The 27,964-nt window shown below is 44.0% G+C and overlaps 2 protein-coding genes across 12 annotated transcripts in view; both read left to right on the forward strand.

Moving 5' to 3' along the window:
• LOC110292152 (sentrin-specific protease 2-like) overlaps positions 1-1,852 on the forward strand; it is a 44,740-nt gene extending 42,888 nt beyond the window's left edge. For all 4 annotated transcript variants that reach the window (XM_085839034.1, XM_085839037.1, XM_029474843.2 and 1 more), the window contains 2 exons: positions 6-149; positions 1,383-1,852. In XM_085839034.1, the coding sequence (XP_085695160.1) occupies positions 6-149; positions 1,383-1,481 (243 nt within the window). In that variant the 3' untranslated portion in view covers positions 1,482-1,852. The remainder of the gene's footprint in view (positions 1-5; positions 150-1,382) is intronic.
• Positions 1,853-6,818: 4,966 nt separating this feature from the next.
• LOC110292222 (nuclear autoantigen Sp-100) overlaps positions 6,819-27,964 on the forward strand; it is a 60,760-nt gene continuing 39,614 nt past the window's right edge. For all 8 annotated transcript variants that reach the window (XM_029474812.1, XM_085839029.1, XM_029474823.1 and 5 more), the window contains exons 1-7: positions 6,819-6,947; positions 16,635-16,794; positions 19,559-19,727; positions 20,612-20,683; positions 22,347-22,412; positions 23,979-24,068; positions 26,469-26,549. In XM_029474812.1, the coding sequence (XP_029330672.1) occupies positions 6,922-6,947; positions 16,635-16,794; positions 19,559-19,727; positions 20,612-20,683; positions 22,347-22,412; positions 23,979-24,068; positions 26,469-26,549 (664 nt within the window). In that variant the 5' untranslated portion in view covers positions 6,819-6,921. The remainder of the gene's footprint in view (positions 6,948-16,634; positions 16,795-19,558; positions 19,728-20,611; positions 20,684-22,346; positions 22,413-23,978; positions 24,069-26,468; positions 26,550-27,964) is intronic.

The following is a 27,964-nucleotide window of genomic DNA, read 5'->3' on the forward strand; positions in this document are numbered from 1 at the left end:
ACCAGTTTAGAGAGATGACTGTGGGTGTGCAAGAGCCTATGTGGTTGGACATAATCAAGAAAAAGCTGAGTGACCAGGCTTACTGCCAAGTAGAAGACTTTGTGCATGACATGAGGCTCATCTTCCGGAATCACAAAATCACGTTCAAGGTCAGCATCCATTGGTGCCTGCATCTCATCTTCAGGGTTACTCTGCATCCATTTTCTGCATGCTGGAAAGTTTAGTGTCATACATCTTCCTGTAATAAGGATCAATAAATAAGAGATCTGGAAGCGCCAGACACAGTGGTACAAGCCTGGGATGGTAGCATTCAAAAGGCTGATGGAGGAAGAATGTCTTGTGTTCAAAGCCTTCCTGGTATGAGACTATCTCAAAAAAGAAAAAGAGATCTGGAAGTGGATTTTCTTTTTGGTTTAAGATCTAGAATGTGTTTCACTAACAGGAAGGTTCCCAGCACAAGAGACCTAACTTCTTTCCTGGTCTACAAAGCTATTGGGTCACAAAGAGGAAAATTAAGCCAACACCCCCAATACACACACACACACACACACACACAGAGGAGAATAATTTTAAAAATATATGTATGTCAAAGGTGGGCATGGTGGCATAGGATTTTAATCCCAGCATATGGGAGGCAGATGTAGGCAGATCTCTGAGTCTGAGGCTAGCCCAGTCTATATATAGAACAAGTTCAAGGATATCCAGGACTACACAGAGAAATCCTATCTGGAACCCCCCCACCCTGTGTGTGTGTGTGTGTGTGTGTGTGTGTGTGTGTGTTTGGGAAAAGACACAGTGTGTGTGCATTTGAGTGTAGAAGTCTGTGGAGTCCAGAGGCATCAGTACAGTGAATTGAATTGGGTCTTTAGCAAGAGTACTATATGCTTAATCACCGCTCCACCTCTCTAGATCCTAGCTTAAATCTTTGTGTGAGTATATGAATATATGTGATGTGTATGTACACGAGTGTGTGCATGTTTATGTGAAAGTTCAGATGTGTGTGTCATAATAGTCACGAAAGTCAAAGTAGAGGGCAACCATGTGTGTCGTTTTTTTCCATCTCAGCTTCTTTGAGACAAGGCAACTGTCGACCACAGTGGAGTGCATGTAGCTTTCCACAGGCTTGGGGGGATCTGAACTCAGGTCCTCTCACTTGTGTGGCAAACACTGACCCACTGAGGCATCTCCCCAGCCCGAGATTGCCTCTTACTCCCCATAGGCAAGATTCTCAGAAATACCAAACTCTAAGGTCCTTTACATGTGAATGAACCACGCACCTAACGGAGATCCTCAGAGAATAGAAGTACCAAGAGGGAGGATGTGTTTCTGTCACTGATAATGAGTACCACCATTCTTGTCTGCCTTATGCTTTTTTTTTCTAGGACCCTAAGTTTGGTGAAATGGGACTTAGACTGGAGTCTAAGTTTGAGAAGAGTTTCAAGGAAGTGTTTGCTATTCGGGAAACAAATGAAAATAGTTGACTGAAATCAGAGACATGGCTGGTGTCCTGGCACAGTCTGCACACCTGGCCATGTCTGGCCCACCTGCAGCAGCAATGAGTGTTCTTTACAGACACTATCATTCCCGGATGATTACTCTTGGTCATATGGAAACAGGTGCAGCTGGGAGTTACAACTCCTGGCCTGGGGTCCATCCCCCTTTCTCCCCATGAAATCAAGAGTATGGTGCATTGCTGCTCTCTGCTCTTCAAGGGTCTAGGCTGGAGCCTGTCTCCAGCTGGCTTTGCTACACCACCACTCCAACCCCCTCCCCCAACATATATGTTGTTTTTCTTGTCTCTTACTCTCCTGAGAGCAATCCACAATAAACCATAAGCTTCCAAGACTTCAAACCATGTGGTGGCTCATTCCTGTAGCTTCAGTCCTTGAGAGGCTGAGGCAGGAGGATAGCTGCAAATGAAATGCGAGCCTGGGCTACATAGTGACTCTCAGCTACCCTGGCTTATAAAGGTTTCTGGAAAAAACAAACCACTCATCAAGTAAGACAGAAAAAGGCTCTCAACTCAGGACCTGTGTCTAGAAGACTCACTATAAGATAATGTCCCAGAGGCAAAGCCTTAGGGTGGGGTTCTCAAGGTAGGTCACTGTCCAACCAAAGGTTCTCAGGTGTTAAACCAGCACTGGGGCCAAATTTTAACCTGTAGAAAGGCATTACAGACGATGTGAGCTACACATAAAGTGGAATATTTGACACAAAGTGGCATATTTGATAGTAGATGGAGAAAAGGTCACTGAAAGAAAGATGGGGTCTGGTGACACTTGCTGCGTTGCACTAATAGATGGATATTAGTTCCTTAGATCTAGCAATCCCAAGTAATCATGAGGAAAGAGTCACTCATACCTGCAGCCATAAGTCAGACTGCAGCAAAAGCATGTATGTGCTGGGCCCTTGTGTTCACAAAGACAGAACTCCCAAGAAGACTGCATTCTAGGTTCAGGAAGTGTCTTGTGCCAATGTCAGGGTTCTGAGACTCAGAGTGAGGACTTTGAACCTGTTTCCCTGAACCTATTTGTCTATGAGAGAATCCCTTTACTCTTCCTTGGAATTAAGAGCCATCTGTGTCCCCCATCTAGCTTGAATAAAGACTACACAGGGGCCTCCCAGCATGGCTCAGTAGACAAACCAAGGTTAGGGCTGGAAGCCATGTGAAAGGGGCCTCACATTAAAGGAGTGACAAGCCTAGCCTACAGGAGAGGCATGGAGATTGTGTTTGGGTTTATATACTGGATAAAGAAAGCTGGAAAACTAAACTGGCTGACAGAGTTATCAATAGTTTAATTTTTAAAAACTTATCCTTGGTGAATTTCCCATCATGCACTACAATTTCCACTCATCTTCTAGTCCCTTCCTATCCCCCTCCACCCTGGCAACCTCCCCCCACCCCCAAAGAAAAGAAAACAATGACAACAAAAGCAATCTTGCCATGAAAGCTGCAGTGTGTCACACAGTAGACACAGTATCCAAACAGCTCTTCTTGCAAATGTTCATTGCAATGAACATTTGGTCATTGGTTTGATTCAAAGCTCTGCTCCACCATCAATACTGGATCCTCCCCAGGATGCATCTCAGATATCCTGTTGTTGCCTTGTGTCATGGAGATCCTGCAGCTTTGGAAGAGCAGGACTGGTCCATTCACCTGCTCCAGCAGTTCATAACTGGGGTAGATGATGGGGTTGGTCAGGTCAAAGCCCTGTATCTGGGCCTGGTGGTAGCTGAGTTGGTTAGCCTGGCACCCATGAGTTATCAACACTTAAGTGTTCTTCTGTGCTGTAGAAGCTAATCAGCCTAGTGATGGCCAAAGGTCATCGGTCTAGGCTGTCCCTGGGCAGCTCCTGTATGTTCCTCCTATTTTCAGCACACATTGATGAAGTGCTGCTTCATTATTGGAACCATGACCACAGACTCAGGGTTACAAATCTAACTGAAGTAGTGAGATGACTCTACTCTCTAGTACTGGAGAAAAGTCCATGAGATAGATGACCGTGCTCCTTAGGGTCACTCAGAGACATGAACTTAATGAGGTGATCAGGAATACTGCTGGGGTCATGAGCATCCTTGGTCAGCTTAGCACTGGCTGCTCTCTGAAGGATGGAACAATGGTGAGACCATCTCTCAATTCCTATTTCTATAGTAACAATAGAAAGATTCGGTTCCAGATAACCAGAATCACTCAACTGTTGCAGCCAGACTAAGTGATTTCTGTAGAGAGACAGATGGAGACCTAATGCTACTGAAAGCAGGACAATGGGGCAACCTATAAAAATACTGCTTTATACAAATCATCAAAAGAGTGGTGGGGAAAGAGGGCACATGGTGGAAGTCAGCTATCCTATTAAAAGCCAGAGGTAGAGGGAGGGCTGTAACCAGAGTCCCTTAGAAAGTAAAGACGACTTAACAAGTGTCTAAAACAAAACCAGATCTGATGCTATCCCTCCATCTCCTTCAGCAAAGAAAAGGAATTTTCAGGCTTCTTAGAACATTGCCTGCATCATTCCTGTCAATAAGGCTGCTACTAACTCCAGCAGAATGTGTAGAACAGCCATGTGTTTGCCACAGGTGTGTCTTTGCTGGAACTGGCTCATTTCTGTGAGCAGGAAAGCACAAGAGTGTGTGGTTCTGAGCTGTGTTTCTCTTCTAAAAGGCGTTCTTCATGGCTGTGCTGATCAGTAAGGGCCATGCCACCCTCTGAGTGGGTAGAAAGCTCAGGGGGCTTTGTCTGGATCCTCTCGTACCTCCAGAATCAAGCTGGCTACGGGAGTGAGCAGAACTCCTTTGCTGCTATTTGGTGAGAAATAAGGAAGCTTGTCTTAACTGTTGGTGAAGAAGCTCCTGCCTACAAACTGTTACTCAGGCAGTGACTTTGGAAGCAAAAAACCCAAACAACCTGAGATTTCTACAAAAGGAAGAACTCAGACAGGATTTGGGAGAGATGTCAAAAGTTGGGAGGCAGCTAGCCCAGAATTAACTTCCTGCTTCCCTTTGTTTGAACTTGGGAGCAAACACCGCCCTGTTTAGGGCAGGAAAAAAACAAAACAAAACCTTTGGCAGGAGGCTTTGTGGTGAGTATAGTCATGAAAAAACAAAACACAAAACAACCAGGGTCTGGAGAGTGAAGAGCAGATCTCCAAAAAATGAAAGTCCAGGGCTTGTCTGATGCCCTCTGAACTGAAAGCTGAGCATTGCCTTTCATAAACAGATTGCTTGCAATCTGAGCCATTACAATCATGTGTCCCCTCTGCTGCAACAAAAGCCTAAATTCTGGCCTAAGCAGGAGTTGGTCAGTAGCTACCACTCCAATCACTCTTGTACAAGAATGGGGCCTCAGAACCTAAGAACACTTTTACTTTGCCAAGTGCCTTCCAAACAATGTGTCCCATGATGTTTCTGTATCTTCAGTCTTTCATTTGACATGCAACCTCTTCCAGGATGGCCTGAAAATTGAAGTTTCCCCTCCTGAAACCTTTATTCTACCTTGTTTTGAAGCTGTGTTGTGTGGTTTTCCAAAGCATGACAGCCAAAGTTATGCTTTGAATTTTAATTACTGTGTCACAGAGATCTGTGAAACAAGAATGCCTCTGTGAAACGAGACGCATGTTTTCACATCCCTACACAGATTTGTTTGCACCAACTACATAGGATGTGCTTGATCACATGTAGGCAGGAGGTACGTATGTAGGGAAATGTGTCAACATGTATGCTTGCCTGATTGGATGCAGGCAGGAATTATATCAGGAAGCATAATTCCCCCTGATTGGACACAAAGGAAAATATGGTGGCCTTATGGGGCCACTCATTTAAGCTTCTGTGAAATTTGCCATTCTTTTGTGAATCCAGAAATAGACCTGGCCAGAGTTCATCCTGACAGTATCAAAGCTTGCTTCCAATTTGATTCAAAGTTATGATAGCCATCTTATTCTCACCCAGGTAGATTAACACAAGGCCAGAATGTTCTAGATTTCTGTATGAACAATTCTGCCAATATTATAGCTGGAAACTAGGGTGCGGGGTATTCAGCGAAGGGGAGACCCTTTAATAACATTCTTCTGGAGCTGCTTTGGGGTAAGTAGGTGTAGGTAGCAACGTTCTGTTCCCTGTGCACCTCACCTCCCAAGAGTTACACTTGACTGTGGAGCTGGGCCTTCAGGTCTCAGGAGTGCCAGTCAGACACTGGACAGTATAGTGATAGTTCCGCTCTCCCTGTGTGCACTCCTCTGGGTCTTCAAGAAGGAACTGAACCAGCAACATATAGACATTGAATTCCCATGCACACATTAGCTTTGAGATGCTTCTGCAAAGTCTTGTTACTTCGAGTCCTGTAAAATCATCCCAAAGTTTCTTATTCTCGATCGAAGTAGAAATGGAGACATGGCTAAAATGTGGGGCACTAAAAGACCCCAAAGGCTAACCTCAGGCATGGCCTCAGGCTACTCTTGTGAGTCATACCCACCCCAGCTTCATACCAGCCTATCCCTGTGCATGTGAGCTAAGGGATGAGAAAGAGGCAAGCAAACTCTCTGCTGGGAGACCTGTCAGGGTAGAGGCTCACCTCAGGGCACCAAGTCCCTCAGAGAAAGTGCTCCCAGAAGGAGGAACAGAGAGAACATGATATATCCTAATGATCCATGAGGGGCCTCCTAGAAAGACTCACTGGAGGTGACAGCTCATCACTACTTATCACATCTGCACCTCAGAAGGGAGGACCACATCTTTGTCCTCATGCCCCGGTGGCCACTGCTGCAGCTTCCTCCTGCCTTTGACTTCTAGGCTGGGATGACAAGTCTTCAGAGACCCAGGTCTTTCTCTGACCCAATGTCTATGGAGTTGGGGGATGTCCTCAATCCTGGGTCTGAGAAATCTTGTCCTGGTCAGATTCCTGGGTCTCCTGCTGGCCTGAGAGATACCTTGCAAGTGTTTGACCCTCCTTCCCTGCTGTCTCCTTACCCAAGTCACTTCAGCCAGGGACATGACAACCAACCCTGGGGGGATCCTTTTTCCCCTCCTAGACACAGGAGCAAGAGAGAACAGTTTAAGTTTCTGTGGAGGGGTTTTAATTGTTTTGTTTGTTTGTCCCATCTTTCCATAAAGAAGGCATTCTCAGAAACTGGCTCAGCTTGTCCTGGTGTACCCTTCTGCAATCCTCTAGGTCCCCTTTCTCCTCCCTGCTACAACATTCCAAAAATGATGGATGGGACAGGATCTCGCAGCAGCACCCTTGAGATTAGAGAATTACTTTCGTTTTTCTTTTCCCCATCAGGGTGGAGCCCTCTCTGGTTTCTTAGTGCTTGGGCTCACTTCCTGCTCTCAGCTGTGGCCCACAGCAAACAGTCCAGAAGCCTGTGCAGACTCCAAGGGATCAGAGCTCACTGTCCCAGGCCCCAGGCCCCAGGCAGGTGTTGGAAGATGGAAGACAGCAACGCCAGCCCCAGGTGGGTCTTTTCCCCTCTGTAACCTTTACCTCTGACAACACGGTTGATTTTATGTCTTGAGTTAGTGACCCAGGCTTCAGTCAGTCCAAACGGCCTGACATGAAGTAGCTTTGGCCTATAATGAGAGGGGACAGATTTGGGGGTGATGAGGCGAAGACACACACACACACACACACACACACACAGAGAGAGAGAGAGAGAGAGAGAGAGAGAGAGAGAGAGAGAGAGAGAGAGAGAACATCAGCATACCTGAACACTTGAGTTTGATAATCCGCTGCCGAGAGAGACCAGCTTGCCAGATTGTACACAAGTCATTACTGTCTTTATGACCACTGCTCAGCTGTCAGAGGGAGACTTTGGCCACAGCTGACAGGGACTCCGGTGGCATGGTTCTGTTATTATCTTGTGACCCAAGCGGTCTCAGTTCCTCTGCCTCTCTATGCATTAGAGCAGGACTCCTGCAGGAAAGTCACCTCAGGGAAGAAGTCCAAATAGCAGACGATGCTGGGTAAACAGTTGGCACCCGCTGCCCTGTTTCTCCTACCTGTCTGGCAGGACTTGTCACCAAGAAAGCTGTGCGCAGGCTCACTCCTGATTTAAGCTCTCACTGTCAGACCACGATCCAAGGAAGACAAAAGACAAGAAAGGGCCTTGATCGCAAAGGTCAGGGCAAGCCACATGTTTCTATTTCCCTTTAGTTTTCTGTTCTAGGTGGATGTTAGCTCTGGCAGGAAACAGTAGAATTCTGTTTGCCCCAGCAGTGGTAACTCAGATGCGCTACTGTGCATAAATAATGTTGGGCAGTGTTTTTGTTAGTACGAAGGAAGTCATACATTTTTTTTCAGTACTGCAGATGAACCTCGGGCTTTGAATATGCCTGATTATATATCTCTATTTTTTAAAACTTTGACTCAAGCTTTTGCTAAGTTACTCACAGCAGTGTGGAACTCATTGTATAGCTTAGGCTGACCTTGAACTTGTGAGCCTCTGAGTGACTGAGGTTACAGGCCTAGACCACCAGGACCATTTCAAAGTAAAATGTGGTTTATAAGCTTTCAAACTTGTGGAAATATAGAAAGGATAAGACCCCTCAGCTGCCCCCATATACTTAGCCCACTCCTTGGGCTCAATCTTCCTTATTTATATTTAATTTTAAGGCACAGGCTCTTGGTCTTTTTTATTATATTGTCCAGGCTGACCTGAAACTTGCTATGTAAACCTGCCTGGACTTGGACTTCAATAGAGATCCACCTGCCTCTGCCTCCCAAGTACAGGGATTAAAGGTGTACAATACCATACCTGGGTCTTTCTTATTGTCTACAAAATACTTATTGGGCGTGTGTGTGTGTGTGTGTGTGTGTGTGTGTGTGTGTAAGAGAGAGAGAAAAGAGTGTGTACACTACTAGGGAAAGTGCCTTTGGAGGACAGAAGAGGATGTCAGATCCCCTGTAGCTGGAGTTATAGATGGCTATGAACTGACAGACTGGGAGCTGAACTCCAGTCCTTTTGAAGAACAATCATTGCTCTTAACTGCTGACCTATCTCTGCAGCCCCTTTATCTTACCCAATGCATTTCGTGTATAATTTGTTTTCGTTAATGTGTATTTTCATTTTGTAATGTTGTGCAGTGTTTTCAGCCTTAGCCTGTTTTAAAAAGTAGAAACTTTGGCGAGGTCCTCCGTGTAATGAGGGTACACTTACTTTACTCTTTTTCACAGCTCCCTGCCGTTCAGAGCACTTGTATATGAACCAAGAAATGTATCATTCAACGTCATGTTTATTTATGTGTGCACACGTGTGGCAGCTTTGCGTGTGTCATGGAGTCAGGGGGCAAAGTAGAGGAGGTGGCACTTCCCTTCTTCCGTGTGGCTTCTGGGATCTGAGCCAAGTCTTCAGGCTTGGTTGCTGGCTCCTTTTCCACTGCGCCAGCATGCCAGTCCTTTCCACGAGTTTTAAACCAGTTTAAACCAATCTCCTTTTGATGAACTTTCGCTCACTACCATTGTTGACTGTCACCCACAAGCTGTGGGAACGTTGGCCGTATAATGCATTACGCTTATTGACTAGTATTTTGTCTTGTATCAAAGATATAATCAGGGGACTACGGAGACACAGGGTGTTACTTGCTTTATAGACGCTGCCAAATGGCTGCTGAGGAGGCAAAGTCTATGCATTTTCCTGCCAGTAGCTACTGAGATGAGGCCTCTTCCTCTCTCAGCCCAAGTATGCAAGGCAATAGAGATGTGTGCTGTTTTGCAGTCTCTCTATTAAGCAGGAAATGGGTTGTGTTTCTTATGCACTGGCCCTTCAGCTCCCTCTCCAGCACTGGTCTGTTTTCGATATCTTTAGTCAGGTGTTCATTTATTTTTTAACAGATTTAATTCATTTATTTTTCTTGTATAAAAACCCTTATGTGGTTTTTATATGCACTTCTTCTATGCACTGGCTAAATGTCTTGAGAAACTGTAGATATATTCTCTCTTGTCTTTTGGCACTGTGTATAGTGAGTTTCCTCTTATACAAAGTTAAATTTGAATTGTAGTATTGATCGTGTAAGAAAGACACATCCATAAATAAAGTGATAACGGAAGCCACTGAGAAAATCAAGCACCCTTGGGGTGTTGGGGGTTTTGTGTTTCTGCTTGCTGTGACTGCCTTTGAACCTAGAGCTTTGTGCTTGCCGAGCAAGTTCTCTACCTCTGAACTATATCTCCAGCCCTCCCTTTACTTTTTAATTTGAGACACAATCTCATTCAGTTGCCCAGGATAACCTTGAAACCGTAATTCTCCTGTTTCATCTTATGAGGCCTTGGGCTTAAAGGCCTGCCCTACCGGGCCTGGCATGAGTTTTTGTTTGTTTTGTTTGGATCACAGTTCTGTGTTCTTCAGGTAACATGTGGGAGTCTATCTCTATTCAGGGAAAGTTTGTTTCTTTTCATCTGTCTCTTCTTTTAAACAAAAGGATTCTACCCTGGAGCCACATTAGCCCCCCAGTTCTCACTGCTCCTGTGCTATCCTTGTTAGGATTTTTATCTTTTTATGCATAAGGCTGTCTCCGGGTCTTCCCCCATGACAACCACTTAACGTTTAGTAGCTTGGTTTCTTTCCTTTACAGCTTAAAAAAAAATCTGTGTGTGAATGCAGTGTGTGTATGTGTGAGTGTGTGCAGATGCAGTATTGTGTATGTGTGAGTGTATGTGTATGAATACTGTGCTTACATGAGCATGTGTGTGTAAATGCAGTGTGTGTGTGTGAATTTGTATATTCTTAGACCAGGGAGTAGCACCATTTGGAGGTGTGGCCTTGTTGAATTTGAAGTAGGTGTGTCACTGTGGGTGTGGGCATAAGATTCTCACCCTAGTTGCCTGGAAGTCACTAGGAAGTCACTGGAAGTCACTTCCACTAGCAGCCTTTGGATGAAGACATAGAACTCTCAGCTCTGCCTGTGCCATGCCTGCCTGGATATTGCCATGCTCCCACCTTGATGATAATGGACTGAACCTCTGAACCTGTAAGCCAGCCCCAAGTAAATGTTGTTTTTTATAAGACTTGCCTTGGTCATGGTGTCTGTTCACAGCAGTAAAATCCTAACTAAGACAGTGAGCATGTGGGTGTATGTATATGTATATGAATGCACTGTATGTGTATGTGTGTGAATGTTGTTTATATGTGTGTGTGTGAATGCAGTCTATGTGTATGTGTATGGGTGTTGGGTATATGTGAGTATGTGTGTGTGTCTGTGTGTATCTGTGTATTAACACAACATATATATATATACAGTATGTGTGTGTATCTGTGTATTAACACAATATATACATATACATACACACCATATATATGTATACATGTATATATATATATCACATGTGTGGATATCAGAGGACAATGTTGGGGAATAGTGCTCCCCTTGCACCTTGTTTGAGTTTGAGGCAGGGTCTCCTGTTTGCCTGTGTCCACTAGGTTAGTTGGAAGGTGAAGTTCCCAGGGAGTCTCCTGCCTCCATCACCTATGGAGCTGTAGGTGTGCTGGAACTTCAGGCATCTGCTGTAGCATCCAGAGTTTATGTGAATTCTGGGAAGCTGAGCTCAAGTCTTTACACTTGGGGATCAAGTCACTGAGCCACCTAGCTAGTCCTGATTTCTAACTGAATCTTAAATATTATTTCATTGTTTTATGTGTATGAGGGCTTTGCCTGCATGCATGTCTGTGCAACATATCATGTCTGGTGTCCCAGGAAGTCAGAAGAGTGTATTAGATTCCCAGGAGTTCCAGACAGGTGTGACCTACCATGTGTATGCTGGGAACTGAATCTGGGTCCTCTGGAAAGGCAGCCAGTGTTCTTAACCACTGAGCCATCTCTCCATCTCCTAATTTCTAATTTTAACAGAAATACATTGTGGTGAAGGATAATATAAATTTTACAAGGGGTCCTAGCTCATCTCCATGGTTTTGTAAGCTCCTCTGTAACCTTGTTAATTCCTTGCCTATCTTCACCATGTGTCTACATTGGTTCTTCTGCTCTGCTAAGTGCTTTGAGAAGACTTTTCCGTATAGCTTCTGGATCATTCTTCTAGACAGGGTCTTCCATTTCACTGTCCTTGTTTATTATATGGTTGCTGTGGTTATACCCCATCACTTATGGTTGGACATTGGGCTGCTCACACCACACCTAGATTACCACAAGGTGTAACCTGGGTGTTGTTTTTGTTTTCTATCTGATGTCAGTTTCTAAGGACATCATTGATCAATCAATCACCAAGGGATCCTATATTCCTTTGTGTTTCTGGGCACTCTCTTCTCTGCCATTGGCTATGGTGGCCCCTCTGCCATAAAGCATGAGGTGCCATCACAGTGGGTCCTGATCAGTGAATGCACTGTGTGAATGGGTTTGGATGAGAATGGCTCCCATAGGGCCATAGATTTGAATATTTAGTCACCAGGGAGTGGCACTACTTGTAAGGATTAGGAGGTATAGTCATGTTGGAGAAAGTGTGTCACTGGGAGTTGGCTTAGAGGTTTCAAAAAGCCCATTCTAATCCCAGAGTCTCTCTCTTCCTGCTTCCAGCTGGTCCAGATCTAGAACTCTCAGCTACTTCTCCATCACCATATCTTTCTACATCTGGCCATGCTCTCTGACCTGATGACAATTCAAATTGACAAGTCAAATTAAACCTCTGAAACTGTAAGCAAGCCACAATTAAATACGTTCTTTTTAAAGAGTTGCTATGGTCATGGTATGTCTTCACAGCAAGAGAACACTAACCGAGACACACTGTATTTGTGAGACTTCATTTGCTGCTCCCAAGCTACAGCAGCACAGAACACTCCAAAACAGGCAGAGCTCACATAACCTAGAGGAAACCACAGACCTAAGCTTGGAGCATTTCCAGCATGGGTCTGTCCCTTCCTCTTGTTCATTGTAAAGATGGTATGTGGTCTCTGAGTGAGGTAGGACTGGACTCCTGTTGACTGTCACCCTGTGTGGCTGCTGGTTTCTATCCCAAATATCTGTAAAAGTGGTTAGACTCAAGTTTCTGGCCCTGAAAATGTAAAAATGGCTCGTCTTTTATTTCTTTTTAAAGTATAAAGTGTGTTTTAAAATGAGATTTATTAATTTTGGTTTTCTGTATTAGTGTTTTGCCTGCATTTGTGCATCACTTATGTGCAGTGTACACCATATATGCTTGTTGCCCATAGATGTCAGAAGAGGGCATCAGATGCCCAGGAACGGAAGTTATGTGTGGTTATGAACCACCATGTGAATAATGGGAGTCCAACCCACGCCCTCTGCATGGAGCTATCTCAACAGCCCCTGACTCAAGTGTCTTGACCCTTAAGCCTCATGTTACCCCGTCTCCAGTCCCTTTGTCATCTATTGTATTTTTATTTCCTCTTCTTGTTTTATTTGTGGGGTAGAGGAAGTGGCAAGAAAGGGCTTCTCTGTGTATCCCTGGCTATCCTGGAACCTGCTCTATAGACCAGACTACTCTTCAACCCAGAGATTTGCCTGCCTATGCCAAGAAAGTCTATTACTCTCCGGGCTAGAGAGAGAGTGTAGCAGTTAAGTGGACACTGGTTGAATTCCAGGCACCAACATGGTGGTTTGCAGAGACCTATAACTGAAGTTCCAAGAAAATCTGACATCCATGGACACCAAGCACACATGTAGTACACTAATATACATGCAGTTATTATATTCATATACATAAATGAAAAACAATAAGTCTTTTTTAGAAGAAAAGAAACCAGATGTTCTGCAAGACAATGAAGGAAGGAAGGAAGAGAGGGAGGGAGGGAGGAAGGAAGGAAGGAAGGAAGGAAGGAAGGAAGGAAGGAAGGAAGAAGGATGAAGGAAAGGAGAAACAAAGACATAGAAATAGAGGGAACAGAAGAGTAATTTGTAAAGAAAAGATAATGGGATTTTTCAAATGGATAAATGATATCAGCTCCTAAACTTAGGAAAGTCTAAATGGGATGAATTAAAACAAAACCTTTTGTGAGGTCGATTCTTATCATGAAAGCATCCTGAGTTTGCCAAAAGCTTTTTCTGCATCTGTTGGGGGTGATATGTCCTGTATTCTATTCATGAGATGTAGTCCAGTTATCCATTTGCAAATGTTGAAATTTTTGCTTTGCTTCACCTAAGTGGGGGTGTAAAGCCTGATTTTGTGTGTCAACTTAACACAAGCTGGAGTTATCACAGAGAAAGGAACCTCCCCTGAAAAAAAAAATGCCTCCATGAGATCCAGCTGAGAGGCATTTTGTCAATTAGTGATCAAGGGTGGGAGGGCCCATTGTGGATGGTACCATCCCTGGGCTGGTAGTCCTGGGTTCTATAAGAAAGCAAGCTGAGGGGGCTGGTGAGATGGTTCAGTGGGTAAGAGCACCCGACTGCTCTTCTGAAGGTCCAGAGTTCAAATCCCAGCAACCACATGGTGGCTCACAACCATCCGCAACGAGATCTGGCGCCCTCTTCTGGAGTGTCTGAAGACAGCTGCAGTGTACTTACATATAATAAATAAATAAACCTAAAAAAAAAGAAAGAAAGCTGAGCAAGCCAGGGGAAGCAAGCCAGTAAGCAGCACCCCTCCATGGCCTCTGCATCAGCTCTTGCCTCCAGTGTGAGTTCCTGTCCTGACTTCCTTTGGTGATGAAGGCCAGCCTATGTGGAAGTGTAAGCTGAATAAACCCTTTCCTCCCCAACTTGCTACATGGTCATGATGTTTTGTGCAGGAATACAAACCCTGACTAAGACATGGAGTGACAGGAAGTGCCTGACATTTGTGGAAGGTCTTCTGGCTTGGTTTTCTGTTCATGAATTATATAAAGGAGGCTCAGTAGCCAGACAAGTTGATAGTTTATGCTCCTTAGACACAAGTGCCAAAAGCTATCCTTCGCCGGAAGGAAAGGCTGTCAGTTGGGTTACCCATTATATCTCTGACACCAGCTGGCTTCTTCTGAGCCTGGAAGAGGTGCTTATTTGGTATCCTTGGTCTACTAAGTCTAGAAGCTATGCTATGAAGTTAGCCAGGTTGCCTGTTTGGCTATTTGCTAGCTGAGGCCATAGGTAGGCTCTGAGCCAGGTGGGGTTACTTGCTGCTTAGTTAGGTAGAGCCAAACAATACTCTGCTATGAGATACAGACAACACACTGTCTTGGGGAGTAGACAGGCAGACAGACAGTGTAGCCAGACTGACCTGCTGGCTAGGCAGGAATGGTAAGTATGTTCCTTGGACAGATGGGCTGCCTTGGCAGAGCAGAACAGCTGACTGGGCTCTCCCACCAAGAGTGCCACTGATAGTGGAGACACAGCTGCAAACCTCCCCCCCCCCATCTTATCATTCTGCCCTGTTTGTTGTTTTCCAGTGGTCTATTGAGTCATTCAGTGTTCATTGAGCAAGACAGATGGAGACATCCACTGGGACAGAGTTCTGGGAAGCTCTATGTTTGTTTCTATACTGGTTTCCAGTATAGAGAGACCTTAGGTCCAGGGTCACAATCTTGGTAAGGCTAATCCTAGACTGAGGAGGGACAATGCAGCCAAAGCAAAATGCTTCTCTTGCCCTTCACACATGGCTTTGGTGGCCTGTGGGTAAGGTTAGTTTCATCTTCCAGTTGTTGTATTTGATTGTGGGTGGGTGGTAGTTGCTGGTTGGTCATTCTCTATTGGGGACTAAGTCATAGACATCCTGACATCAACAAGATTTGTTGTTGTTGTTGTTTTGTTTTACTTAATGCTGTCTGTCATTTCCTGGCATTCCTATTCAGACTGTGAAAACATCACTCAGGTAGTCTCTTAGCTTGGTTTCTGTGGCAGTGATACAACACTATGACTAAATACAATTTGGGAAGGAAAGGGTTTAACTGGCTTATAGTTCCACATCATAGTCCATCATTGAAGTCAGGGCAGGAACTCAAGCAGAATCCTGGAGGCAGGAATTGAAGCAGACACCGTGGCGTAGCTTACTGGTTTGGTCAACTTGCTTTCTTACATATCCCAGAACAACCTGTCCTGAGGTGGTGGTGCCTACAGTTAGCTGTGCCCACTCACATCAATCAAGAAAATGCCACACAGACATGCCTAACAGACAACCGTTGTGGAGGTATTCTTTTTTAATTGAAGTTCCTCTTTTCAAAGAACTTTAGCTTGTGTCAAGTTGACAAAAACCAAACAAACGCAATTTAATAATCCAAACTAAACAGGACATACTATGTGTTCGTTAGTCACATTTCCTCTTTTGCTTGTACACCAGAGAAAACAGTGCAGCCTGTCAACTTTCTCACTCTGTGCAGCCTTTTGAGTGTCCACTTTCATTTTATGCATTTGAATATAAATGCAATGACTTTTTACAGAGCTGTACACCCAGCACCACAGTATGAGTTTAGGATGTAGACCTCCCCCATCCCTAAAGGAATCCCTTGCAGCTATGTGCAGTCCATTCTTGTTCCCCTAAGTCAAGCAGCCACTAATACATCTTTCTGCATAGATTTCATTTATTGGCGTTTCTTGCAAATGGAATTATACATTATTTAGCCTTCTGGGTTTGGTTTCTTTCATTAAGGAATAAATGTTTTTGAAATTCATCCACATTGTAGAATGTATTAGCATTTTGTCCCTTTTTATTCCATAATATTTCATTGCATAAATTGTCTACTGTTATTTTTCTACTCACCAATTAAAGGCCATTTCAATGGCTTCTATTTTTCAGCTGTCAACAATACCTCCAGAAATATTTCCATATATTTCGGTGGGAATATTACTTTTCACTACTTCTATATGAGGACAAATAGTAGTGGAATTTTAAAATCATAATTAGCTTTGTGTTTAACTTTATTTTTTGTATGTCTGTGGTCTGCAGTATATATGCATGTATATACAAACACTCACATGTGTGAGAGCTCATGTCTGTGCAGATGCACATATATGTGTGCACACATGTGTGAGGAAGTCAGAGGTCCATGCAGAGCTTCCTTGTCCATCGGTCTCCATCTTGTACATTGAGGCAGGGTCTCTCTCGATTGAACCCATAGCTTCCAGTTCAGCTGTTGGTGCATTGGGGTTAACTCAAGACATTTATCTTATGTATGTTAGTTCTTCGAAGTCTTTCTTTCATATATAAAACCTTATAGTTTCCACAATCATCTATTGTACTGACAACCATTTTCCCATGGTATTTTCTCCTCTAGGATGTCCACTGAACACGAGAACACAGAGATGCATCCCTTTGAATGTATGTTCAAGCACTTCAAGACACAGAAAGTGGCCATTTCTAATGCGATAAGAAGTACATTTCCTTTTCTTGAGAGCCTCCGAGACCGTGAATTCATCACTGGTAAAATGTATGAAGTAAGTAAATTTACTTCATCATAACCTGGTAAACAAGCTCCAAATTAAGTTACACTTTGATATCCCGATTCAAACTTCAAGTCAGATGACTGACATGGTTTTAAGGTTGAACTTAATTTTTAAAAAAGATTTTGTTTCTTATATGCATGTGTGTGTTTATGTGTTCCTGTGTGTGTGTGTGTGCATTTGTGCATGTTTACATAGGATACCCACAGAGCCCTGAAAAGGGCTCCAGATTCCCTGGAACTGGAGTTACAGGTAGTTGTGAGCCACCTGATGTGGGTGCTAGGAATGGAATCCAGGTCCTCTGCAAGAGCTACACATGCTCTGACACACTTAGCCATCTTTCCAGCCCCAGGACTAAATTTTGACCAAGAAAGCTCATGGATTTCCATAGCATTTTGTAGAGTTATCAGTTACAATAATAAATTCATCAACTATGAATTAAAATTAAAATCTGGGTTTCCTATAACTGATACTTATCATGAAGATATTTCTGGAAGTGTTCTCTCTAGGGATTAAGGGAAATGAGAAGCTGAGGCCTCAGGAGATGGTACTGCTTCTATCTGAGGGAATGGTGTTCCATGTCAACTTCTGTCATCAGTGAATATTGCTAGATCAGAATAGGGGTTCTCCATGGACAAGCAATGTCTCGTGCATTTCATACCATGTAATATATGCAATTAAAACTAAACTAATCTAAACTAAAGAACTAAACTAAAAATCAAAGGTGATTTTAATGAACTGTCCAATTATTTTATCAAACTGACTTCATGAGATTTCAGTTAGTACGTTTTAGTTTAATAAATGTTTATTTTAAAAACCTAGCTTTGAGAACAATAAGACGTACAGAGTGTTTAATTCAGACAAAATTTTTTAAAAAGTTTATTTATTTATTTATTTATTTAATGTAAGTACACTGTAGCTGTCTTCTGACACTCCAGAAGAGGGCGTCAGATCTCTTTACGGATGGTTGTGAGCCACCATGTGGTTGCTGGGATTTGAACTCCTGACCTTCGGAAGAGCAGTCGGGTGCTCTTACCCACTGAGCCATCTCACCAGCCCCAGACAAAATTTTTAAAAACACTGTTTTTATTTTACAGGTGTAAGTGTCTTGTCTGTATATCTCTGTACCACATGTGCCCCTGGTGCCTTTGGCAATCAAAAGAGAATGCACCAGATCCTCCGGAACTATATAGTTATACAAATGGTTATGAACCACCATATGGGTACTGGGAATTGAACTCAGGACCTCTGGAAGAGCAGCCACTGCTCTTAATCACTAAGTCATCTCTCTAGCCTCTCTAGTGTTTCTTTTGCCTTATGAATATGCCACTCTCCAGTAGGGTTCGAAATTAGAGGGAATGGACCTCTTATTTCCTTCATGATAAATCAGGGTTAAACAGGAGGCCAGAACGTGTCCTGTTAATAAAATAGACTGCCAGCCGGGCATGGTGGCACATGCCTTTAATCCCAGCACTTGGGAGGCAGAGGCAGGTGGATTTCTGAGTTCGAGGCCAGCCTGGTCTACAAAGTGAGTTCCAGGACAGCCAGGGCTATACAGAGAAACCCTGTCTCGAAAAACAAAAACAAACAAACAATAACAACAACAACAACAAAATAGACTGCCAAATCTATTTAAAAAGTAGTCTTGCTATGAGATATACATCAGTTTACCTTCCTTAAAAAAAAAAGTGGGCTGGCGAGATGGCTCAGCGGGTATACTGACTGTTCTTCCGAAGGTCCTGAGTTCAAATCCCAGCAACCACATTGTGGCTCACAACCACCCATAATGAGATCTGACACCCTCTTCTGGAGCATCTGAAGACAGCTACAGTGTACTTATTTATAATAATAAATAAATCTTTGGGCCAGATCGAGCAGGGACTGAGCAGGGTTGACTGGAGTGAGTGGGGCCAACCGTAGTGAGCAGAAGTCCTAAATTCAATTCCCAACAACCACATGAAGACTCACAGCCACCTGTACAGCTACAGTGTGCTCACATACATAAAATAAATACATACATCTTTAAAAAGAACATATTTATTTTTATTCTTTTGTGTTCACATATTCTGCCTGCATCTATGTGTGCATAGCACTTGTGTGTCTGGTGCCCATGGAGGCCAGAAAGGAACACTGAATCATCACATGGAACTGGAGTTACAGATGTTTGTGAGCTCTTGCGTTGGTGCTGGGAACTGAACTTGGGTCCTCTGCCAGAGTAGCAAGCACTCTCACCCACCGAGCCATCTCTTCAGCCCCTCTACACATTTAAAAACAATTAAATATACTGTTTATTTACTTAGGAGCTGTGTGTGCATCTTTGTGTTGTGTGGGCATATGTGTATGAGTCAGGCGCTGTGTATATGGAGAAGAGACCAAATGTGGCTAGGTGGCTTCTTCTTCAGCTTCAGATGATGATCTGAGTCCCAGGGATGGAACGCAGACTACCAGGATTAATGGCAAATGCCTCCACCCACTGAGAGATAGCCCCATAGTTGATCTTTAACCCATATTTCCCTTTCAAAGTTGGCCCTTCTTACATGTAATATAAATGAATATGGTATCCCAAAGTCACCAGTGATTATTTTCAAAGAGACAATATTTACTTGTTTCATGAAGTAGTCATGCAAATATAAAGTTCCCCCTTAGAAGATATGTTTGGAGGGGATTGAGGTACCCTAATTATAACTATTTTTCTAGGGCTCTTCTGTGACATGGAAGCCTGCACTGAAATTTTCTCTATTCAATATTTTTATTTAAGGATTTGATAGATTCCTGTAGATCGCTGGTCCCTGTGGACAAAGTGATCTACAAAGCCCTGGATGAACTGGAGAAGAAATTTGACGTGACGGTACTGTGGGAATTGTTCAATGAGGTCAACATGGAGAAGTACCCCGATTTGAATCCCATTCGTAGAAGCTTTGAATGTGGTAATTGGGTTTTATATCGCTCCTTGAGAGCACAGTCCTTTTTGTTGTCAACAAATGTATATTAAGCTTTTATCATGTGCCGTATATCATGCAGAGCAATTGAGGATATAGCATTCAACAAGACTACTGTGTCATGAATCATATGAAAACTTATGACTAATGGCTGACACCCTCCAGATCTCTGCTGCTGGGCGTTTAGGCTCTCAGGACAATGGGAGGCATGCCATCATCAGGCTATGTAGAAGAGGGTAGGATTAGAAGTGCTGATTGTCAGTAGGGTAGCACTGTTGTGTCTCTCAGTGGGCATTCTTACATGGCAGTCCATCAAATTGGTTACCGCCCACTTTGAGTGACGACTCAGCTGTGGGTGCAGAATCCATCTTAGCATAGCACCTCATGCTCATAGAAACCAACAATGTGTGAGTCAGTTCTTCAACCCCGTCCTGCCCATCTTCAAAGCTGCCTGGGACTTCCCTTTGGTATGTGCCAGATCCTAGACCTTTGATCCATGAAAGCCTTTGCTTCTTCTTACCATTGTGATACCCTGGAAGTCATGTTTTTCTTCTATTTTACCTGTTGTGATATATATCTTCGCTGCCCTCTGAACACTGGAAGAGGAACACAGCTCACAGAGTTTGTTTTCCTTTTTTGTTCTTGACCTTGAATGTCTCTTTTCTATATGGGCAGAATAAAGTTGACTGTGGGAGTCTTCTCTCTCCCAGGGCATGATGGATGAATTTAGGCATAGGAAACCCATTGAGCTTGGAGTGACTGGAGGGCTATAAATTCCTAAATGTGTAATTTTGAAAAACTGCCCCTGGTTCCTGCTAGAGATGGCTAATGGTTTCCTCCTCTTCTTCTCTCTTCCTTTCCTCCCATTTCAGTGTTTCCCAATGAATTGTGTTTCCAAGGAATTGATAGAGGGAACCCAAACTCCCAGCTAAGTCTTGAACAAGGTAATTACAGCTGCAGAAAGTTTCTTATCTCCTCTGAGAATAGGAAATAAAGGTGACCATGAAAAGAGTGTGAATGAGAAGAATTAGAGACAGCAAGGTGGGCAGTGGGTATGAGCCTGGTGTTAGCTTTCCTGTACTGGGACAAATTACCAAGGAGGAGCTGGACATGCAAAACCCTGAGGCAGGAGGATTGTGAGTTTGAGGCCAGCCAATTTACATAGGAAAACTCTCTCAAAAACAAAACAACCCGGCCAGTCAATTTCTTTGGATTCATGGATTTAGAGACTTTAGTCCAGATGGTTTGACCACTTAAGGTCTATGGTGGGGCAGAACTTCAAAGTAAGGGATTGGGTGAAGCAAAGTTGTTCACTTTATGGGGTCCTGGGAGCAAGGAAAGAGAGGAGGTACCTGTGGCCCTTCAAAGGTACACACTTGGTGATCCAAGTTTCTTCTACTGGGCTCTGCTGATTAATGATATCACCAGAATCCATTAGTTCCATTCTGAGGGGCAGACCTCTAATATATGAGCCTTGGAATGAAAACTTTGACCAGCCTCTAATGGGAAGTAGGATCCTGGCAGAGCAACCATGACATCAGAGGATCATCCTGATACCCACGATGAAGGAATCTGAGGCCAGTGTCAGGAATCCAGACTGAAAGAGACTGAGTACTCAGAAGTCACTGCAATTTAGAAAAGCCCCTGAAGGAGATGATCCATTTTAAACTGTGAAGGGTGAAGCATTGTGGTCCATGGTAGCCTCAAAGAGGAAACACTCTGTTAGAGAGATGCTCCTGTTATTTTGTGTACCCTTACATCTCTTACCACAGATGTGTGATAGGTGGGACTTACCCACAGCAACCATATCTCCAGACACCAGCAGGGTGTCTTATGGTTTAAATTCAGATAAGGGGCTCAGTGTTATAATAAACAGAAAGAATGAAAGACAATGACAGAAAGATCCATTTAGTTTTTTGCTTTGCTTAGCATCTACTCTTGATTCCTGTCTAACCCCTGCTGCCATTAAGGATTGGTATCATTCAGATGGCCAGTTTATAGAGGAGAAAGCTAAAATTGGGAGAGACCATGTGTGGAGTGTTCATGGGGTCAAACGAAGCAAGAATCCAGGCATTCTGGAGGCAGGGTTTGTGTTCTTGAGCATGTACTGCTAATCATGAAAACATGAAACAGCCATAGGGGAAATACGGAGAGAAAACATAGGAAGGAAGCAAGAATGGAAGGGAAGGGAGACAAGCTGTCACTGAATCCTGAGGAGAAGGCCAACGGGGATGAGCCATCTGATATATACTTACTCAGAGGCTATTGTGTGAAAGGAGATAGGGTCCAAGGACTCCTGGGAACTCATGTAAGGCCACAGGGCAGGGAAGCTCTGGGGACCCATGTGGGCATCCTCTAGTCAGGGATATGAAGACCAGTCACCTCTAGGTGCTAGCGTGGCCCAGGCAGGACTCCACTCAGCCAGGGGTGATCCTTGTATCCTACTCCATGACCTGAGTCTGACCTCAAGAATCAGGGGGAACTTAACAACTCCAGATGAACTCTGGATTGGTTTCTCAATGGGCTATTTAGCCCTTTCATCAAGATAAGGAACCCTTCTGCTCCAACTTCTGAAATAAACATCTTGGTTTTTCTTTTTCTCCTTAGGACCTAGTGCCAGCTATTCTCAAGGAAGCCTGAATGGGTCATCCTTAGATCTCTCCTCATCTGAAGGTCAGTTCTTGCTGACTCTGTAAGCATTGCTGTCTCCTACCATTGATCCCAGTTTGCCTTTGTTACTGTGATGAAACACCATGACCAGAAGCAATCTGGGGAGGAAAGGGTTTAGTACATCTTACAGAATGTTGATTACTGGCTTGCTCAGCCTGCCTTTTTCCATATCTTAGGACTACCTACACAGAGTGATACCACCCTCAGTGGGCTGGGCCTTCTCATGTCAGTCATTTGCCTACAGTCATTTGCCCAGTGATTTGCCTACAGGCCAATCAGATAGGAGAAATTCTCTCAGTTGGGAGTCCCTCTTCCCAGATGATCTTATCTTGTTTTGTTGACAAACAAAATACAACGGAACTGAAAAGTCACCCATACACTGTGAGTGTGGGGATGCTCTTTCTTTGTGTTTCTGATGTCCACATTATCTACACCCATACTTTCTCCAAGTTTAGGGTTTAAATGTTGGGGCCTTGGGCTCCTGGGTTGCGTAGAAAGGGTTCCGGCTTCTGTAGGTGTTGCCTGTATATGCAGATCCACAGTGGTTTGCCTGTGATTTGCTTGACTATGACTGGATAGTGCTTACCTGCTCTGCTCTTGTGTCCAGTGGTGGTTAGAAGGGTGTGATGAGAAGGCTCCTTCTGTGAGGCAACACATGGTCCCCTTTGGGTTTACCTCATCAGATCATGACACATCTGGACCCCCTATATGATGCTTCATTTGCTATCACTGGGCTAACGGGATGGGAATCCCACTCTAGACAAGATGGATCACTAAAAAAAAATCCTTCGGTTTTTTTTTTCTATTGTTGTTGTTTGTTTATTTGTTTGTTTGAACAGGCTTTCCCAGTATAGCCTTGGCTGTTCTGGAGTTGTACACCAGGCTGGCTTTTGAACTCACAGAGATCAGCCTGCCTCTGCATCCAGAATGCTGGGATTAAAGACAGGCACCACCACTGCCTGGCTCCCTTTGATGTTCTAATTAATCTGTCTACTTCCTTAATTGAATATCTATTTAAACTATTACTAATTCAGAATATTCTAAATTCAAGGCATTGATTATAATGGTTTTCTTTTCTGATATATTGGATATTGATATAGGTATTGCATTTATCTTCTCAATAACTTAAAGATAATGATATGTCACTCCATTTTCAGAGGATGCAAAGTTCATTTCAGGGGTTCTCATCCTTCACCCAACTAAGTATTGGGATTCAGTTATGCCTTAAGATCCTGGCAAAGTAGAAATGTCTGAGCTGAAATTCTGCCTTTGTGAGCCTAGACAGGTTACCTGGTCTGTCTGGGCCCCGGTGTCATCTCCTGTGAAAGGGATGTGACAATGGTACATGCTACAGAGGGACGTTAAGTGACACTGTGAAGGGCATTCATAGATGTGTTTATTCTTTCATCGCTGTTGCAGGCATTTCTTGTTATTGTTGTTGATTCTCTGTCAGTGTCACTTGTACCTACTTCCAGAATCCAGACTTCTCACCACTGCATTAAATGGGTATTTTCTTCTGTCTGTGTATCTAACGTGTATACTGACTATGAATTATCAATTATTCCTCAGGCTGGAGAAGTAATGATAGAAGAAATTCCAACCTCATGCAGGCAAACCAAACTGAGAATCATCAGCTTGCCGAATCACCAGGCCACCTTGGTATGTGTGCTTTAGTGTTTATTCCTTTCCCACGACTCGTCTCTGGAAACACATGTCTAGCACTTTGGAAGACTTTCTGTGGAGGTTCCAGGTGGAATAAGCCACTTAAAAAGAAATTTTCTAAAATTAATACTTCAAACTCTAAAATGCTTTAAAAGATTGGTTGTTTTGTTTTATGTGTGTGTGTGTGTGGTATTGTCTGCGTTTATGTATATATACCATGTGTTCCCTGTCCCCCTAAGATGATGGAAGACAGTGTCAGATACCCTGACATTGGAGTCATGGACAGTTGTGAGGTACCATGTGGGTGCTAGAAACTTTACCCAGGTCCTCTCTGCTTTACAGCAAGTGTTCTTAACCACTGTGCCATCTTCCCATCCACCACCACACCTCCATACAAAAATAAACCGAAACAAGCAAAACAACAGCTTTCCAGAGTGGCTTTTGATATAATTGTTATACATTTCAAAATCTTCCACTTGAACTTTTTTTTAGCATTTGAAAAGATAGCAATATCTAAGAGCCTGAATTCTTGACTGTTTTTCTGCAGGTGCACAGGGTGGGAATAAGAAGCAATGAGTGGGTGGGATTGTGGTCAGTGATGAACAAAGGGAAGGGATGCAGAGGGGAGAAGGGATGCAGTGGGGAGGAGGAGTGCAGTGGGGAGGGGGGATGCAGTGGAGAGGAGGGGTGCAGTGGGGAGGAGGAGTGCAGTGGGGAGGAGGGGTGCAGTGGGGAGGAGGAGTGCAGTGGGGAGGAGGAGTGCAGTGGGGAGGAGGAGTGCAGTGGGGAGGAGGGGTGCAGTGGGGAGGAGGAGTGCAGTGGGGAGGAGGGGTGCAGTGGGGAGGAGGAGTGCAGTGGGGAGGAGGAGTGCAGTGGGGAGGAGGGGTGCAGTGGGGAGGAGGAGTGCAGTGGGGAGGAGGAGTGCAGTGGGGAAGAGGAATGCAGGGAAAACCAGTGAATTCTTCCTGAGTGTATGGTCTGGAACAACTCTATCTGGAAATGGCATCCTAATGATGTCCATGGCAGGGTTCAATGGGTGTGCATAAATAACGATCCACTCAGATGGGCTGAAGAGTGAACAATTAGCCATCGATCTGTATATCAATCCAATAGTCGGAGCCAACAGAGACAGGGACTGTGGTGCACACTCATGGGGTAAGGACTGTAATCAACCCATGACCCTGAAAGGCAGCTCTAACCTGTAGATTGGGACATAAAGTACACAGCCAGGGCCACATCCCATGTTAAGGCTTCTATTATTAACTTTTCAATTATTTTTCTCTGGAACTTAACATGAAACTGTACTGCATACTATATTATTCATTTACATACTGTTGAGTTTAGGGGACTAGAATAGGCTGGAAAGACAGAATCTGCTATGTGCCAGGGAGGTTCCCTGTAGGGAAAGAGAAGGTGTCAGTCCTGAATTTGCTCTGGGACCTGGTCCCCACTCAGCCCATGCTTGGCTCAGACCTTACCTCTGGTCTCAGGCCCCTGTTTTGACAAGATTCCTTTCTAAACAGCTTCCTACAGTGTTCCTAACAAGAGTGACATTTGCAGATGTTTATAGAGAATTGAGAAAGCAAACCCCAGGGTTCCTCCATCCCTATTTTGGGCCTCAGTTTAAACCCTGCCCCACCCAACCCTTCCCTCCTCCAAGTCCCTCCTTCAAGCTAACCCTGCTCCAGATTCTGACTACCTAATCACCCTGTCATTACCTTCTAGGCTCCTTTAGCCCCTCCCCCAGAGTTTTCAACTCTCTCTGTCTTCAGAGTACTCTCTCATTTCCTATTGGATCCTGATGCAATGGAGAAATAAGTGTTTATAAAACAAAATCCTTTCTAGTTTTTAGTTTGCCTGAAGGTGAACTCTTAGAAGACTGGTGTGAAACCGTACATATTAGTGCAGTGAGAAGAGATGTCCCCACCCACACCGACAGCAATGCTAATGAACTGGAAAGGAAACCTGTACTCATGCCTAGAGGCCCAGGTTCTGGGCCAGGGGGTAAGATGGACCCGAGGTGAAGGGCTCAGAAGCTCTGAGAGGGAGGCAGAGGAACAGGCTGATGTCTGATGCAGGAAGAAAATATTTAGGCATGAAGAGGCAAGGATGGAACTTGCTGTACTGTTGAGACCTGGAGCCGGTGGTTGGCAAAGAAACTCAAAAGGCAGGAAAGAGTTGGAAAAGCCTTGCTAGGGAAAAGAGGCTAACAGCAAGAGTCAGAGGAATTGTCCACGGAGTCACAAAGCACAGATGCCTTCCAGGCCTGGGAGAGCCATGCGTGCAGATTAGGCTAGAAGTAGAATCAAGAGATGAAAAGCAGGCTGAGGGATAATGATGGAAGCTGGGAAAGAGCAAGGCTCTGTGGGATCTCACCAATGGTCTTTTTATCTTCAGATTCCTGTGAACTCCAAGTCCAACTGAATAACGGAGATGCTACCCCGGAGTCTTACAGCCTATTGCCTCAGCATGAAGAAAGTAATTATTGCTGACCTTCCTGACTTTGTTTTGTCAGATGTTGTTTTGTTTATTTGTTTGTTTGTTTAAAAAATCTTAATTGTTTTCAAATTTGACTATCGAAAAAGTATTATGTATATTTGGGGTTGGCAGTATAGCTCAGTGGTGGAATGTTTGTCTAGCATGGGTGAGGTCCCTGGTTCATTCCCAGCATCTCTCTCTCTCTCTCTCTCTCTCTCTCTCTCTCTCTCTCTCATACACACACACACACACACACACACAATCTCAGAGGCCATGTGATATTTTAAATAGTCATTGTGGAATGGCTACATCAAGGTATGAGTATTACCCCATTTTTTTTTGTAACAAGAATACTTAAAATGCATTACCTCAGAAATTTCTTGAGAACACAGTATATTTTTATCATGTTGTACAATGGACCATTTTAAAGTTATTCTTCTGGACTGAATTTCCCCTCCTCACCTCCACTCTACCCTCTCTGAGTCAGACCCTTCACATGCCACCTAAGTGAAATCATGCAGCTTTTCTGTGCCTGGCTTGCTCCGTGTAACGGTCTTGTTCATCCGCGTTGTCTCAGTTGATGGCGTCTCCTTTGTTTTAAGGCTACCTGGAAGTCGATCCTGTGTGGATACTGCATTTTTCTCCAGCTGCTGGAAGCTGTTTAGGCTGATTCCAGATGTGGAGCTTGTCAAGCTGTGACTTGACCCCTTTAGCAGACTGATTTTAACTCTCTGGGCTATGTTCACAGTAGAGGATTGTCAAATCACATGGTGTTCTATTTTCAGTTTTTGTTTTGTTTTGTTTTTTTTAGGAAATTTCATACTGTTTTTTCTTCATGTCAGACTCTTCGCCTCCTTAGTCTTACGCTCAAAGTACCACTGCTGTCTTGCACTGGTCCTGGACCTGAAATAAACTGACATTTAAAACAGTGGGGGCCAGTAAGGTGGCTCTCAATTCTGGTGACCTGAGTTCAAGTTCCAGGCCACACTTGGTAGAAAAGAGAGAAGTTATTCCCACAGATGTCTTCTGACTGTCACACACACACTGTGGTGCACATGTGCTAAACAAAGAAACAAATGTAAAACATATAGAGGGGGCAAAGTATGAGGAGAGAAAGATAGAAAGATAAACAGATATCAAGAATAGGGCTAGATGGGGGAAGCCACAGAGAGACAATGAGGGAAAGTGGGCAGAATGGGCTTTAAAAAAATGACAGAAATTAGCATGTTATCTCCATTGAGAAGGGTAATACACCCCCTTAGCAGCATGAGCCTCTGATCCCCCAGATTACAGGAAACCCCACTTTTCTTGGGCTTAACCACTGTACATGATCTGTTGATTCCTAAACCCACACTGGTCTAGCCCAGGCCTGTCTTCTTTCTTGGCTTACTTTTTGCAAGTGTCTAAAGACCTGA

Source organism: Mus caroli, unplaced genomic scaffold (genome assembly GCF_978045245.1).
Source record: "Mus caroli unplaced genomic scaffold, Mus_caroli_1 scaffold_1, whole genome shotgun sequence".
NCBI classification, from domain to species: domain Eukaryota; kingdom Metazoa; phylum Chordata; class Mammalia; order Rodentia; family Muridae; genus Mus; species Mus caroli.